Source organism: Crocodylus siamensis, chromosome 5 (assembly GCF_052110815.1).
Source record: "Crocodylus siamensis isolate JL-2025a chromosome 5, ASM5211081v1, whole genome shotgun sequence".
Taxonomy (NCBI): Eukaryota; Metazoa; Chordata; order Crocodylia; family Crocodylidae; genus Crocodylus; species Crocodylus siamensis.
Genome location: NC_143399.1, coordinates 197,400,759 through 197,417,063, shown reverse-complemented (window position 1 = coordinate 197,417,063; position 16,305 = coordinate 197,400,759). Strand labels below are relative to the sequence as shown.

The 16,305-nt window shown below is 50.3% G+C and overlaps 1 protein-coding gene across 1 annotated transcript in view; it reads right to left on the bottom strand.

The window, feature by feature from the left end:
* Nucleotides 1–254: 254 nt before the first annotated feature.
* Nucleotides 255–16,305, bottom strand: part of LOC149865107 (elastase-1-like) — a 38,172-nt gene continuing 22,121 nt past the window's right edge. The window contains exon 6 of the mRNA XM_090049819.1: nt 255–476. Within this exon, the coding sequence (XP_089905945.1) occupies nt 255–476 (222 nt within the window). The remainder of the gene's footprint in view (nt 477–16,305) is intronic.

Below are 16,305 nucleotides of genomic sequence, written 5' to 3'. Positions count from 1 at the left end.
TGCACAAAGCGGGACCAGCCCCAGCTAGATCGTCCCAGCCAGGGCTTGTCTGTTCTCAGTGGTGACGTGACAGAACAAGGAGCAATGGTCTCAACTTGCAGCAAGAGAAGTTGACACCATCGCCACCACCTCTCTGGGTAACCTGTTCCAGTGCTTTACTACCCTGCGCGTGAGCAAGGTTTCCCTAACATCCAACCTAAACCTCCCTTGCTGCAACTTGAATGCAGGTAAGGGAGCTCACTTCTTTGTCCAGATTAATCTGGATACTCCTCTATGACTTGCTCCTGCGCAAGTAGCTGTCTGCAATAGGGAGTAGGCACTGTAACGGCAGCAGCAGCCATCAGGACACGGAGAGGGTTTGCCATCTCCTCGAAGCAGTCATCCTCGGTCTTCTGGAGCCAGCTGGGAGCCCACTGCTGAAGCCCAGGCAGGTCAGCGCACTGATTGAAGGCAAATGCCTGGTGCCGGTCTTCTTCCTAAGCACAGGGAGGAGCACAGAAATGAAGCTGTGGGCCTTCTGAGTCCTCTGATCCAGAAGCCCCAATTGTGAGGACCTAGACAGATTGGGCAGAGGCACGGCCCAGACCCAGGTGCTGTTCAACGCTGAGAAGCCATCTGCCAAGGTTACTTTGCCAGAGTCAAAAACAAGTGGTTCTCCAATGTTTTATAGGTCCCGCTACCTGCTGGCTTAGAAGCTGCCAGGAAGAGCACGCCAGATGGGGACAACCCCATCGGTGCCCGAGGGAGCCTTACGCAGCGCGGGACACCTGCCCCAAGGTTCACGGAGGTATCAGAGCAGGCGACCTTTTCCATCTAGGCTTCTCATCAGGGGCTCAACCAGTGCAGGCCCCTTGTCCGATGACCCTGAAACGCAGCCTCTAGAGGATACTTTCGGGTCACGCCAACAGCATTGTCAGGGTTGGCGTAGCTGGTCTTCCAGCCTGATGTCCTCGCTGTTTAACACATGCAGCATTCGTGTATCCTTCTGGTTCACAAAGTGTAAAAAGGCTGGTTTGCATCTTACAGCCCCCTCGTGCCGTTTGCACCCTTATCCACATGCTTTCTTCACCCTCACACTCCCAGCCCCCTTCCTGCTGGCTGTCCTTACAGCCAAGCGGGTTGGCATGATGCAGGCATTACTGGCAGATACCCATTCTCACTCCCACAGGTCGGGGGGTGCTGAAGCCTCGTTGTTCACCTGAGCAAAGCCCTGAACTTCCCCAACCAGCACACTCAGATCCCAGAGGAGCCAAGCTTCATGTTTTATATAGCTTCAAGCACACAGGACAGGCTGTGACAGATCAGGCTGTTTCCTCCCAGGGATCACTCAGTGCAGCACACGCTGCGCTCCACGTTGTTCCCATCTTGCATCAGAGACACTCACCACGAGCCCAAGTACCTTCTGCAATTCGCCTAAGAAATGCGATAATTTTGCTCAGAGTTGGCAGGAGCTCGGGCCATGCCTTTACTACGCGTTAGCACTGAAGTTGGCCGCCTGCCCGCTGTGAGCAGGCTGCTCTGAGGTCTCTACTTAGCTGACTGCAGCAGGGTGTCCTCGGGGCCTCCTGCTCTTTGAGGATGACCTTGTTTATCACCAAGTGACTCACAGCAAGCAGAATTTCTTCCTGGCGATGCTGCGGTTCGTCGAGATGTTGCATCTCCTCCCATGCCTGCCCTTATCCCTGCTGCTTTGATGTCTATGGTGGATGGGGCCCCTGAACTGGTGAAAACACCAGTTGGGGAAGAGACCAAGCCAGCAATACACTGGCTCAAAGGCATGATTTGAAGCTGAGTTAGACTTGTGCAAGCTGCAGTGTGGACACTTATTTCTGTTTTAGTTTAGCTTAAACCAGGGCTGTCCAATTTTGGTGCAGCCAGGGCCCACACTTGGCCCCCAGGCTCCTCTCCCCTACCCCCTCTCCCTTGGGGTCTTTCCCTACCCTGGGTCACTGGGGCAGCTTCACTCCCTGTGGCAGGGAGGGTGGGGGCACGATAAGGTGCAGGTGGCAGATGCATCCTCAACAGACTTTGCCAGGCGAAAGCTTCGAGCTCCCATGTAGGAGAAATGAGCTCAGCAGGAGGGAGACCACGGCGCCTGGACTTCTAGCAGAGGCGCAGCTTCTTTGTGGGTCTCATCACTTCTTTACACGTCCATGCCAAGTAATCTCTTGGAGTACTGCAGGTGCAACTTGGAAGAGCGTTTGGCATAAAATCAGCTCCCTTCCTTGGGGCCCTGCACACCGAGTTTGAAGAGCCACCCAGGAGAGGCTTCATCCCCGCAGGCACTGTGGCGGTCAGCTGCTGCCTGGAGACCCCCCTCGCCCCCACCAGCGTGTCCTGCTCCCGGGCCCAGTACTGAGCACAGAGGGGGCCTGGGAGCAAGACACGCTGGTGTGGGCAAGGGTAGCGATGCTTAGGAGTAGGGGCTTTAGAGTAGTCCTTGGCATGGAGGGTCATGGCTGAGGGAGGTTTTCCAAGACCAGGGCCCTCATAAGATACCTGTGACTTTGCTGCAATCCCACCATGCTGAGGGGTGCAACAGGATCGTAGCAGGCCAGATGCCCCAGAAGCTGAGAAGTGGCATGGAGTTTACTAGCCCATCTGCTCAGCATTTAGTAAATGGTTTGCAGTCCCACCTAATAGGGCTGGAAAGGTGAAGGACTGGGCAGAAAGGGACAGCCAGCTGCCCTGGTCCAATCCGGATGTGGAGGGACAGATAAGAGAGCGCTTTGGGCCCATTCTTCCATAGACGGTGGCCTTGTCCTGTACAGTCGAATGAACTGGGCTTTGCCAGCTCCAGCGGGGATCGTCCCGGTGCACCGCAAGCTAGGTTGGGGCAGCCTTTTTTGAAGACCCAAGAAAAAAAAAATAGCTGAACGGGCTGCAGAAGCTGGTACCACGACATGTTTTCTTTCCAGGGAACTGATCCCTTCCCAGGGCCTGAGGAAAAAATCCAAGTGGAGACATGGGACTGCCCCTTGAAGTTTTCGTTTCACCTAATGAGGAAGAATTTGGGACCTGTTAAGCTCCTCCTGCTTCCTCCGTATTTCATTCAGACAAGACGGCAGCTTCTTGAAAGCCATCCAGTTGCTGTAATTAATTCTGGGTGGCCAGTCCGGGAGAACAAGCGTTACTGTTAACAAAGCTTTTTTATGTATTAACTTCCTGGCGCCTTCAGACAATTTGCAGAATGTGGCATTCAGGTCTCTGCAGATTAATGACACACAGCACCAGTGGGGTGGCCAACTGACTACAGCGCTAGGGAAAGTGCGCTTCCCCCGCTACAAATACATCAGAAGAATGGTACTTCTGCATTTCAAAGGCTAATGTTTAACAGACTCCCATTCAAAAGAGCTGCCTGTGGCATGTGAGAAATCAGACTATACCCAGACGGCTGTACACTTGGGCGGGTGGGTGTTGCAGGCAGGAGCTTGCTTCCAGTGAGGACTGATATCATGAAACATCCTTTCTTGTGAGGGAGAGCAAGGGGGAGACGAGGGGGACGTGCACCTGGACTGCTCAGCTGAGGTCAAAGGAGCACTTGTGGCAATACACCGGCTCAAAGGCATGATTTTAAGCTGAGTTACACTTGTGCAAACTGCAGTGTGAACACTTATTGCAGTTTAAGTGAGTTTTAGTTTAACTTAAACCAGGGCTGCCCAACTTCCTGGTTGGTTGTACGGGCAACCAACATGGGTTTCTTTCGAGGCAGGTCCTGTCAGACCAATCTGGTGGCCTTCTGCAATCAGGTCACAAAATCCTTGGACCCAGGTGTCGCGGTGGATGTTGTCTTCCTGGATTTTCAGAAGGCCTTTGACACTGTGTCTCACCCCACTCTCATTAAGAAACTGGGGGGCTGTGGTGTTGACACCCACACAGTCAAATGTGTTGCCAACTGGCTGAAGGGCCGCACCCAGAGGGTGGTGGTGGATGGGTCGTTCTCGACCTGGAGGGACGTGGGCAGTGGGGTCCCCCAGGGCTCGGTCCTCGGGCCCGCGTTGTTCAACATCTTCATCAGTGACTTGGAGGAGGGGGTAAAAAGCACCTGTTCAAATTTGCTGATGACACTAAGATGTGGGGGGATGTGGGCACGCTAGAAGGGAAGATAGGCTGCAATCGGACCTAGACAGGTTACGGGGGTGGGCGGATGAGAATAGGATGGGATTCAACACTGACAAGTGCAGGGTGCTGCACCTGGGGAGGAAGAGCCAGCACCATACCTACCTGTTGGGGAACTCCCTTCTCGTCAGGGCAGAGGCAGAAAAGGATTTTGAAGTCATCATTGCTGCCAAGATGAACATTGACCACCAATGTGGGGACACGGTCAGGAAGGCCAACCGCACCTTGTCCTGCATCCACAGATGCATCTCGAGCAGGTGCAAGGAGGTGATCCTCCCCCTCGATGCGGCACTGGTCAGGCCACAGCTGGAGGACTGCGTCCAGTTCTGGGCGCCGCACTTCAGGAGGGATGCGGACAGCATGGAGAGGGTCCAGAGGAGGCCTCTTGCATGATCGGGGACAGCAGGGCAGGCCCTACGAGGAGAGGCTGCGGGACCTGAACCTGTTCAGCCTTCACAAAAGAAGGCCAAGAGGGGATCTGGTGGCCGACTATAAACTTACCAAGGGGGACCAGCGGGGAGTGGGAGCACTACCCGGAGTAACAAGGAATAATGGCCATAAGTTGTTTGAGAGTAGGTTCTGGCTAGACATCAGGAGACACTACTTTATAGTTTCATAGTAGCTAGGGTCAGGAGGGGCTTGAACATATCGATCATCTAGCCTGGTCCCCTGCCACAGGCAGGAATGAATGCTGGGTTCACAAGACCCCAGACAGGTGATCATCCAACCTCTTTCTGAATTTGCCCAAGGTAGGGGCGAGGACCATGTCCCTGGGAAGTTGGCTCCAGATTTCGGCCACCCTAACTGTAAAATATTGCCTCCTGATCTCTAATCTAAACCTATTCTCCATCAGCTTATTACCATTGTTCCTCATCACCCCAGGTGGTGCTGGGGAGCAAAGGGCTCTTCACAGCCGGGGCGACTAGGAGCTGGAACCAACTTCCAAGGAAAGACCTGGAGGTCTGCAAAAGGAGGCTAGACAGCCACCTAGCTGGGGTCGTTTGACCCCAGCATCCTTTCCTGCCCATGGCAGGGGGTCAGACTTGATCTGCTCAGGTCCCTTCTGACCCTACCAACTATGAAACTATGAAATGATGAAACTCTGGTGCAGCCAGGGCCCACACTTGACCCCCACGCTCCTCTCCCCTACCTCCTCTCCTTACCGTGTGGCAGTGGGAAAGGTGGTTACAGGGCCCCACGGACCATGTTGACTGCTGGCAGGCTGCTAGGTGGATAGTCCTATCTTAAATCAATGCCTAATCAAATCTAAACTGAAATCAGCTTGGTTTAAACTGGCAGAAGATTTTATTCAGCATAATGACATCTGTTTACAAATGGCGTCTGCAGTTAGGCCGGTGCAGCTTTCTGATGTAAACACAGTGTTTGGTCCAAAATCCTGGTCTCTTGCACAGGTGTGCAAAAAGTTAGTCTCACACCATTGTTGGTGCAATGTAACTCTAGTAAGTTTTGTAGCGTTATGTTATAGCCATAGATATGGCCACCATGGTCCCCCTGTTTTAAAATCATAGAAAATGAGGGGTGGCAGGGAGCTCAGGAGGTCACATCTAGTCCAACCCCCTGCTCAAAACAGGACCAGCCCCAACTAGATCATTCCAGCCAAGACTTCAGCCACTTGGGTCTCTAATGATGGAGAGTCCACAGCCTCTCCAGGTAACCTGTTCCAGTGCTTTACTACCCTCCTCATGAAAAAGTTTTTCCTAATATCGGACCTAAACTTCCCTCCCTGCAACTTGAGCCCATTGCTCCTTGTTCTGTCATCTGCCACCACTGAGGACAGTCCAGCTCCATCCTCTTTGTAACCACCGTTCAGGTAGTTGAAGGCTGCTATTAAATCCTCCCTTGGTCTTCTGGTCTCCAGACTAAAGCCCAGTTCCTTCAGCTTTTTCTCACAAGTCATGTGCCCCAACCCCATAACCATTTTCATTGTCCTCTGCTGGACTCTCTCCAATTTGTCCACATCCTTTCTGTGGTGGAGGGGCCCAAAACTGGATACAGTACTCCAAATGTGACCTCCCCAGTGCTGAATAGAGGGAAAGAATCACTTCCCTCAGTTTGCTGGCAATGCTTCTACCAATGCAGCCCAGCATGCCATTAGCCTTCTTCACAAGAAGGCCACACTGCTGGCTCACATTCAGCTTATTGTCCACTGTCACACCCAGGTGCTTTTCTTCAGAGCTGCTGCTTAGCCCATGGGTCCCTGGCGGTGCATGGGATTGTTATACCCTAAGTGCAAGACTTTGCACTTGTCCTTATTGAACTTCTTTTCATCCACTCCTCCAATTTGTCAAATCTCTCTGAATCTTAGCCCTACACTCCAATAAATTTACTCCAGCTTAGTGTCATCTGCAAACTTGCTGACCGTCCACTCCATCCCATCTTCCAGGCCATTGATGAAGATATTGAACAAAAATGGCCCAAGGACATGTCATGTAATACTAGCTGCCAACTAGACATTGATCCATTGACTACTACCCTTTGAGCCCAACAATCCAGCTGGTTTTCTATACACCTTCCAATCCATTCATCCAACCCATACTACCTACATTATGTATACTACTTGTGCTTGCATTAGGGTCGACTGTGTAGTTTTACTGATAGGTGTTAGACAATGGCTTTGCATAAGATGGTTTGGAAACGGTTGATCCCAACTCTGGTGCAGCTAGGTGAGCTCTGGAGGTCCCTTCCAGCCCTACTTCTCTATAATTCTATGAATCAGGCCCAAAGGAGGTCTTCTGGATTGACATGAGTGGAAGTGAGAGCACAGCGTGGCTTTCCAGTGCCCCAGGTGCCCGAGTCTGTCAAGACAGAGCCTACAACACTTGTTCAGAAGGTAACAGGCCATGTGGGTGTTGGGCTCGGACCGTTGTGCTCTGCAGTGTGTGACTGCCTGAAGGGAACCAGTGCAGCTGAGAAATAAGTGAATGCAAATGAGGAAATTTTACTTAGAACACAAGCTATTTTCAGAAATGCCAGCCGTCCTACAAACAGTTTGTTTGGGTGGATGTTGAGCCTCAGATCTCTCTGAACCAAGTGAAAACATAGGGCTAAGAGAGAAAGGACTTGGGAGACATATTCTTCAGTTCCATTAAAGTGAATATAATTGTGAAGCCAGACACCTTCTTATTCAACAGACCAGTTCTGGGTCTGAATTCAGAATCACGTTTGCTGACAAAGATAAAAATGCCACTGCTTTTTCTTCCCACAAAGCCCGGTGTACATCAACGGGTCAAGAGTTGTGGCGGTATTGCAGAAAGAACCCCTCTTGATATTCAGAGCCCAGGTTTTTCTTCGAAGGGGCTGAAAACCTAAAAAAAATCAATCTTTTACTGATTAATTGGGAAAATTTTGAATTGAATTAGGGGGTGAAAGCTTATTTATCCTGCCTTTTCTCAGAGCAGTACCCCATCTTGCAGGTCAGCTTCTGATACAACTTGTAAAACAGGCTGTTGGGAACAAAAGGTACCTGTAACCTTTGGATTGCAACCTTACTCTGGCTCGCGGCGAGGGACCGCGACAACTGCTCTGTTTGAGACACTTTCACCAATAGCACCTAAGGCTGGCATGAGGATGGCCGAAGGGGGATCTAGCCTCTGTGTCTTCCTGCCCTTGGCTTCTCTTCTGAAGCCACCACCAAGAAAATCAGCCCGTCAGAACTAGGATCTGGGGTATTGCCGCTGGAGTTTGGCAAGGCAAACAGTGGATGCTGTAAACGTTGTTGGCTTGGGCTTGAGGCTTCTGGAGCAGAAAACTGACTGCAGGAAAGTAGCTTAAGTTGCTCTTGAAAGATCTTGAACAACTGATTGGGATATAGGAGAGTAACAGGAGGAACATGGTAGGGAAAGATCAGGCTGAGACAATTAAGAAGGCGACGGATTTCTGGTGGGAATGGATGGGAAGGGTGTAGCTATGCAATGTAGATGTGAACTGGAAAGCCTGCTCACGCAGAAGTGATCTTGCTAACGGTTACTTTCCAGGTCTCACCACACAGCAGTTGTGTTATGCTTTCCCATGCATGAGGGAGCCGCTGTGAGCTGAGGTCCCAGATCTGTGCACACCGCTTGCAAATGACTTGCAGTTGGGTGCTTCAACAGTAAATACTGCGGTGTAGCAACGCCTTCTGCTGACCTGCCATCGCCACCGTTTCTGAGAGCCTCACAAGCATTAGTGCCCTTACGCTTACACCTCTGAAAGGTAAGGAACCTCAATCTCCATCTTACAATGGGGGAACTGAGGCACAGAGAAAAGTCTCCATGGCAAGCCCCGCGGCACTGCACACCCTTTCACTCCTGCCCAATAGACTCCAAGCCCAGACTTTGGACAGTGTAGCCTTTTCGGTACAGCCCTGAACACGCACGAGGAGCTACCAGCTTGTGCTTGGTATGTGCTCAGGGCCATAGTAAGCTGGATACCCGGCCTAATTTCACCTGCCCTGAGCAGGTGCATGGGTGGCATGGGCTGGGACATGCTTCCTGGTGAGGCGGAGCAGGCCACACAAGACATTTGTGGTGGAGACAGGAATTAACCCCCCTATGCTCCTAAAACTTGGGCCTGTGCTCTTCCTTGCTGGTGTAGCTGCACAGGCATCCGCTGACACTGGTGTAACAAGCTGACGAGTTGATTTAGGTTTGACTAGAGCTGCACTCGAATCCATGAACAACAGTGAGTGCTGGCTGGTGAGCAGGGGCTTGTTGACATAGGGAAATGACTAGAATAGCTATGGCATAGCAGGCTACTCCACAATCACTAATGTGGAATAGCCTCTGTGCGGACACTGTGTTGTGGCATAAAAGCCACCAGAGTGATGTGTCTCCTCCCACGTCCAGAGTGAAGCATCCGTCGGGGAGCTAGTCCAACCCAGCCCCTCGCGCAGAAAAAATCCAAGGTGTTCCCAGGGCACTCCTGACCCGGGCAGCCCTGCTCCCAAGAAAAGTACATCATCCTAATGCATCATAAGTGCTCAGGACTGTGAGAAGGAGAGGCAATAAAGATGAGAGGTTCTTTCCCCAGGAGGTTTAGAGTTTAAATCAGCCTTAATAGACCAAGGGATGGCACAGCAGAGTAGAGGCAGGAGATCCCAAGCTAGAAACTGCTTTCTGTAACCAGGAGTTGAACCACAGTCATTTCATCTGTGGCTTGGGTACAGAGCAGGATGCAACCCTGATGGGCACGACTGCTCCACTGGAGACCCAGTTCCTGCTAATGAGCGCACTGGACTCAGATGCCACCGGGGTAAAACAAGTTAACGCAGTAGCTTGCAGTGCAAGGAAAGGGCCCATATAAACAAGGCCCGGGGTAGCGATTAAGTAAATACCTTTTCTTTGGCAGTATGCTTTCTGTTGTACTCGGTAGAGGTGCGATAACGAGCAGTACACACAAGCCAGATAGCTGTACATGTTGTCAAACACACGGCTTAACCCTTTCCTGGGACAATTACATAAGCATTTCTTTGGTTTAGTAACCATAGGAACAAGCTGTATTTGCTGATATCGTTACCCTGGTAAAATGCTGGCTGGGTCCCAGCTGAGCTCCAGACATGCCCAGCCCTCTGTTATAAGGATCCTTAAAGATTTTTTTCTTTAAAAATGATGTCCCGTGAAGAAGTCTGCTAACCGCTAACAGATGTGCCTCTGGCCATGCTGCCTTCTCTCCAAATCCAGCATTAGGGACAAAGCAGCAAGTCGAGACAATCCTGGCCCTGCAGCAGGTTGGAAGGAGCACGCCTTAAACCCACATGCAGTGTGCGGAGACTTTGGGGGCAGACCCAAGAGTTGTGGCTTCTGCTGGTGGGACCTAGAAATGCAGTGAGCTCTGAGCAACACCAGGCAGTTTCCCTGGGGGCTAGAGGGCTGGGTGGGAGTCACTGCTGAGAGAAGGGAAACCAGAAGGTCTCTGAATGTGGACCCTCTTACAAGAGCCAAAGAGAACTAGCCACAAGTGTGGGTCTTCTTTGTTTGGTTGGGAGTGAGATGACAGGCCTGGTGGGTGATGACAGGCACTAAGCCAGGTTTTCGGCAAGCATATCCTTGAGAAGTAAAGTGCCCTAGGAGACAAGGGTGCCAGCCGACATCTCAAGAGACCTTGGCTGACATTCGAGCCTCGCCGAAGTCATTGTGTCACTGCTGCTTTCTTTTCCCAGCTTAGCCAGGGCCTGGGCCATCTCCCTACAATTTGTCTGTCTTGCCTACTTAGAAAGTAGCAACAGTCCCTCGTGATATCCACGGTCAGCGCTCGCCGCAAAGAAGTGTGATCGTGGCTGAGGCTCCCAAACTGCCTACCGCTGGCTTCCCTGGACTCAGGGCCGCTGGTATCCAATCTCAAGCTGAGAGGCAGGTGGCTCTGCCCAGGTCATCGTTGGTTTGGATGAAGAGTATGTGTTATACAAGCTCCTCCGATTGTGGGACTTGGCACCATAAAAAAGGAAGGGGTTGCTCTTGATAAATAATGCACGACAAGCCTAATGCAAGGATTCCCTGGGTAGATATTGCGACTGCAATGCTATGCTTGACTTCCTTTCCATTTGAAAGCTTAAGTGAGACTTAAATTGTGCATAGGCCTTTGGGTGCTCTCTCTCTCTTTCTCTTGCTTATTCTCTCTTCCATGGGGTGACTCTCAGCTCAGCTGTAAATTAGGGCTCACTGCAGAAAAGTCATAAACCAGCCCACTACAATGGTTCTAGCTTCCCCAAAGAAGGAAAATTAAGTCTACACTGATCGAGATGACAAGTGGCATTGGGCTGGACTGTAAGTTGTGAGTCTCAGATTTGAACCCTGTGCCAAGAAACCATTGTCTTCAATAAGTGTTTTTAGGAGGTCTCTCAAGCCAGAAGCCCAGCTTCTGGAAGCCAGGCCTACACCCATGGCAGAGCTGTTTCCAGCCCAAGGTGCCTGAGTAGTGTAAATCATAACTGTGGAATATTGAATAACAAGCCAAAGAGCAAATGAAATGCACTTTTCATAATTTTTGCACAGTTTCCAAAAGTGGCTGCATTTTTCAAGGCTGTGATCAACTCCCAGAGCAGAGAAAGAGGTTAACTGTAGTGAATACACTATTTGTTAGGAACGATTTTCTCAGCTGTAAAAGTAATAATAATTTTAAAAAAAAACCAAAAAAACCCTGTAATGACTATTATGTAACACACTGTTAGCTGTGAAGATGGCATGTGTTTCCCCCACACATAAAGCTGTTTAGTCATAATTTTAATTTATGGAGTCTGTGCATATTATTTCCCGTTATGTTAATTGTACTTCAATTGAGAGAAGAATAGAGCCCATTGTATTGATTCATCAGCCATATGAGCTGTGAGTAATGGGTTTAGGTCCTGAAGGGATCGGGAAACTGTAATGATGGCTTTATGCAGCACTGCACATTTTTCTAAGCTGAAAGAGTATGCTGTTCTAGCCACGTCCTTCCGCTGTGCCCATCACCACGGCATCTGAGACCCAACAGCTTCAACCGTGTCCACTCAAGTCAATGGAAAGACTGCCAGCGACTGGAGTGGGTTTTCTATCTCTCCTAATGACAACACTGGCTAAAAGTATAGAGCATAGGCAGACGTCTCCAGCTCTGTGGGTTTGGCTAGTACTGCCTGCCTCTCCCAGTGACTGGGGACTTGCTGTTCCAGCATGAAAGGGTTCGCGGAGCCTGATCTAGCTTGCTTTGCATTAATGGGACGCCTGCCATGTTGTTCAGGGGGCGGCCTCTGGTCCCACCTAAGGGCAGCCACATGGTGGTGTGGGCATGTGATAGGAGAAACAAGCTCAGGACATTGTCTCTCCCTTCTGCACCTCCTTCATTTGCTGAGTCTTCCCGGACAGTGGCAGCAGGAGCTGGCAGCATATAGAATAACAGCCGACTTCATAATAGCCTCTTTGTGCCAAGGAGTTTATGTTTGATTTGAATAGTATGCAAGAGAAGGCCCGGGAGGAATTTCCTTCAGTGATTCAGTATCATATCTCTGCAAGGCCATAACTTTAAAGTGACAAACACTTCATTTTTATAAGACTGACTTGTAAAAGGCCACAAATCTGCCTAGTCTATTTTCTTTTAATTCTATTTCTGATGCCTCAAAACAAAAGGAAAAAAAAAATCAGCGTTCTGGCTCTTAGCCTCCCTAAAATAGCCTACCAGGCTATTCTGGTACTGCCAATTAGTGCCACTAAGCCACTGCAGGTTCTGCCAAGCCAACGGTGCCAGAGTATATTTAACGTGCACCCCCGTGCCCAACAGGCCAGACAGAGTCTGATGTCGGTGCAAAGGCAATGCCATGGAAGCTGGCGGTGCTCTGCCTGATTTAATGTGGAAATAAGAGTGGGATCGGGCCAGTGGGCACACTGCAGGCACCGCTGTGGGCAAATGCAGGGTCACAGTTGGTGGCATCAAGAGGTTCTTGACTCAGTTGCTTGGAAGCGGTGATGGCTGTTCAGTGGATCCTTGCATTGTGTGTTTGTAATCCTGGGCTTGTGCTCCTTTCCAGGTCTTTCTGTTTTGCATGATCTCTGTCAGTCATTTCTTGCTCGGGGCTTTATTAGCTTTCGTTTTTCCTGTGCCAGGCAAACCACATAGGGTTTTCTTTTAATACTTACAGGCAAAGAATGAGTGATTCCTTGCCTGTTTCGTACCCGGTCTGGACCAGCATCTCAATGAAGAGTTAAACTGCACATTGAGCAACCAGTCGAGAGAGGTTTCCCCTGTGGGTCACAGAGCAGGGTTTCAGAAGAACCTAAGACCTTTTATGACCAGGAGTAACTAGTCCCAGGATGCAGCGCTGGGACATCTGCATAGGTAGCATTGGACAAGCAAAATCCTCAACTGTTGTAGATCTGCTGATCTGCAGTGAAGCCAGGTGGAGTTGCCAAGTGAGACTGTGGCATCACAGCAAAAAGTGGTGTGGGGCAGCAGCTCCCAGAGCTTGGCATACAAGGTGATCTGTACAGGGAGACTCTTTCCTTGCATCACCATCATGGATGGTATCGCACAAGCAGCTTATGGGGTATTCCTCTGAAACATCAGGCCCTTCTCACTGCCAGACCTTTCATTACACACTCAACTTCATCTTTATCCAAGTACCTTTGGGCACTGACAGACGTCCAGCCCCTGCCCTAACTCATGGTGCTTTACATAAAGCACCATGAGTTAGAGTGCTCCCCACCACGACACAACAAAGTTCACCTGTTGGGTTGAGGCGGGGAATCAAGCCTGCCTGCAGGAGCCTGCCTGCAGCCTCTCTCTCCTAGCTCTGCCCCCCTCTCCCAGTTCCCGTGCTGTCTGCAGGAAGGGAGGGTGGTTGGGGAAGAAGGAGCAAGCTGCAGGCAGGGGTTTGCCCAGCCTGAGCTGGAGGGGCAGGGCTGGGAGGGGGCCGTGAAGCGTGGGCGCTCCAATCTACCCACTCGGCCTCCAGCTCAGGCTGGGCAAACCCCAGCTGCACCTCGCTTCCCTTCTCCCATTCCCTCTCTCTTCTTGCAGACAGCACCGTGGGCAGGGCTGCATTAGCCCAGCTCAAGCCTAGGGAACACAAGTACCCTAAGGCACTCCAAAGCCGAGCACCTTCATCTGATCCCTCAGCTGATAAGGGCCACTTGGTGCTGCAATCAGCCACTTTAAAAGTGCTGTACAGCATAGCTGTAGAGCGCTTTCAGGGGGCTACTTGCATGGCAAACATAACTTCTGTCTGTGCCCTTAGCGTCCTTTCTTTCTGTAGCTGAACTGCAATCTGCAGGTGAAGAGCTGTCTTTTGGGATATTTTTGACCCTCTCTAATTTGATATGAAACCAGCTCTTTCTTGTCTCACTTCCAGAGATTTATATTCAGAACGCTGGGCTCAGTCCTCATCTCATGTACTTAAGTCAACAAAGGTTTTTCCATTATTCAGAGAGAAAGAGAAAGAGATCCAGACATTTAAGTCATTTTTTCTTAAACATGGGTGCTTGAATTAGGCACTGGTGTACCGGCAGCTCGATTTTCAGAGCTGCAGCTCTCACATAGGTCAAACAAACTTCTGGGTACCTAATGTCTTGCAACATGTAGGGCCCTACATATCAATTTAGGTGACGACATTCACAGCCAGATTCAAATCTACCTATGAGGCACAAGAGAGTATTTAGGCACCTCAGTGTGATTCTGTTTCACCCTGCTTGATCCCCAAGAAATCAGTTAATGCCATAGGTGACCGGCATTAGGTGAGTGCCCTCTGTCTCCTTTGGTGACTCAGTCCTAAGGGGCTGGTGACTGCAAGTTGCACAAATAGATTCATAAATGGCTTTTCATGGACTTGAGCAGGGTACAACAGAACCGCACTTAAGTCTACTTAGATGCCATGTCGTTGGAAGAGACTCCGGTCCTTCAGTTCCCAAAAGGGAATATTTTGGCATTACTATTTTCCCAGTGAAGGATGATTAAGAAAAACACACACCCAACCATGTGTAGGAAAAGGAAATGGTTGCACTTTAAATGATTAATAGGGAAGATTAACTTTTCTCCTTCACAGAGAGCACCTCTTCCTACGACCTTTTTTAATGTGGATGCCTCTATCCCTATTAAAAAGAGTGAGGCAACAGCTCAACAAATAGCAACATCACCACCTAACGGGCAGCACTGGCAGTACTCCCTTGTGCCACTAACCCCTGCAAAAAAGGAGTCCTAGCTTTCTGAGCCCTTCTACTTCGCTGTCCGCTACAGCGCACAACAGACTAGGATGCTGTGGGACGCTCACGGGATCAAATCCAGCTGTGGCGGCTATGAGCTCTCAGCAGATGACGGCTCTTGGATGGAGTGTATGATGTGAGGCCAGCAGTCTCAAGCCAGCGCTCAGTGGTCAATAATGCATGCCACAGACCCACCACAGAGGGGTATGAATTGGCATCCTTGTCTCAAACAAGAGGCAAAGGCCTGACAAAGCCGAAAACCAGAACTGCCTTTTTCACACCCTGCCTTCCCTCTGGGCTGAGATACACGGGTCGGGTAGAAAGCCTGGTACTGCTCCTACTGCTGCATCTGTTTCATGGCTAAACATTGAGGCTGCGTCACTTTGGGGAGCTGGCCCCTTTCACAAGGCCTGAGGCCTACAAAGATCCCAGCCTGGGACACCTGAGTCCATAATGAAGATCCTCCAACCCTAGCTCAGCCAACCTGGAGGCACCGATAGTTTCAACACCAAAGTTGCCTTGGTGCCTAGATGTCTGCTGCTGGGCATCTCCAGAGCCACCTCGCTCCAGACAGGGCTGAGCATCTGGGTGACTGGGGCCCTTCTGGGCTTCACAGAGCATATGGTGTCTTTTCTGCCTCTTGTGCAGGGCCTGCTCTGATGCCAACGGGAAGGCATTACCCCAAATCATGTTGTGCACAAAACACAGCCAGAAGGGATAAGAGGGTAGGTGCTGCCTTACTGAACCCCAACCCCTAGGAGACAGAACTAGAAGTAGGAGATGTAGTTTGAATTCCTTTCTCTATGGGAAGGTTGCAAACACCCATGTCCCACCTGCCTGGAAAGCGCTACAACCACCAGGCTCAAAGCTATTCTGGGAGGTGGGCCGGGGACTGTCTTCTACCAAAGCTTTACAGTAAATGCTGAAATATTTAATTGGAGAATGGACTGCAATCCTGGTCCTTTCCCAAGGTGAGTGCCCTACCAGCAACAATGATGAATAACGTAGCAAGATCTAGATTGCAGATAGGTTGGATCCAATAAGCAGCAGTGCACTGGAGGCTATTAACTGTTACACTTCCTTGGAGGAATAAAGACTAGAGCTTAGTGGTGTTTAAGTGCTTTAATACCTAAAGCATTCAAAGTGCTTTCCAGTAATTAAGGCTGAATAGTTGTCATGAGACAATGGAGTCTATTTTATTCATGCCTCCAAATGCCCATAATTTTTGTCTGCTGGGTCATGGATGGATGAACAAGTGGGTCAAGAGAGGACACAGAGGTGATCAGAGGCTGGGGAGCTAGCTCCAGTGAGGGACTTCAGCACCTAAACCAGGTCCTGGGTGGAACTGAGGCACCTTTGTTCTAACTCATGAGCCAAAAAACCCCTATTAGGGCTTTAATTGTAGGCAGCTCCCAGAGCCCTTAACCCCTGGATTGTCCACATATTAACACCTGAAACTAATTTCCAGCACACTTTAGACAGCTTAAAGTTTTGCCATTCCAGGGTAGGTTTATCTCTGGCCCTT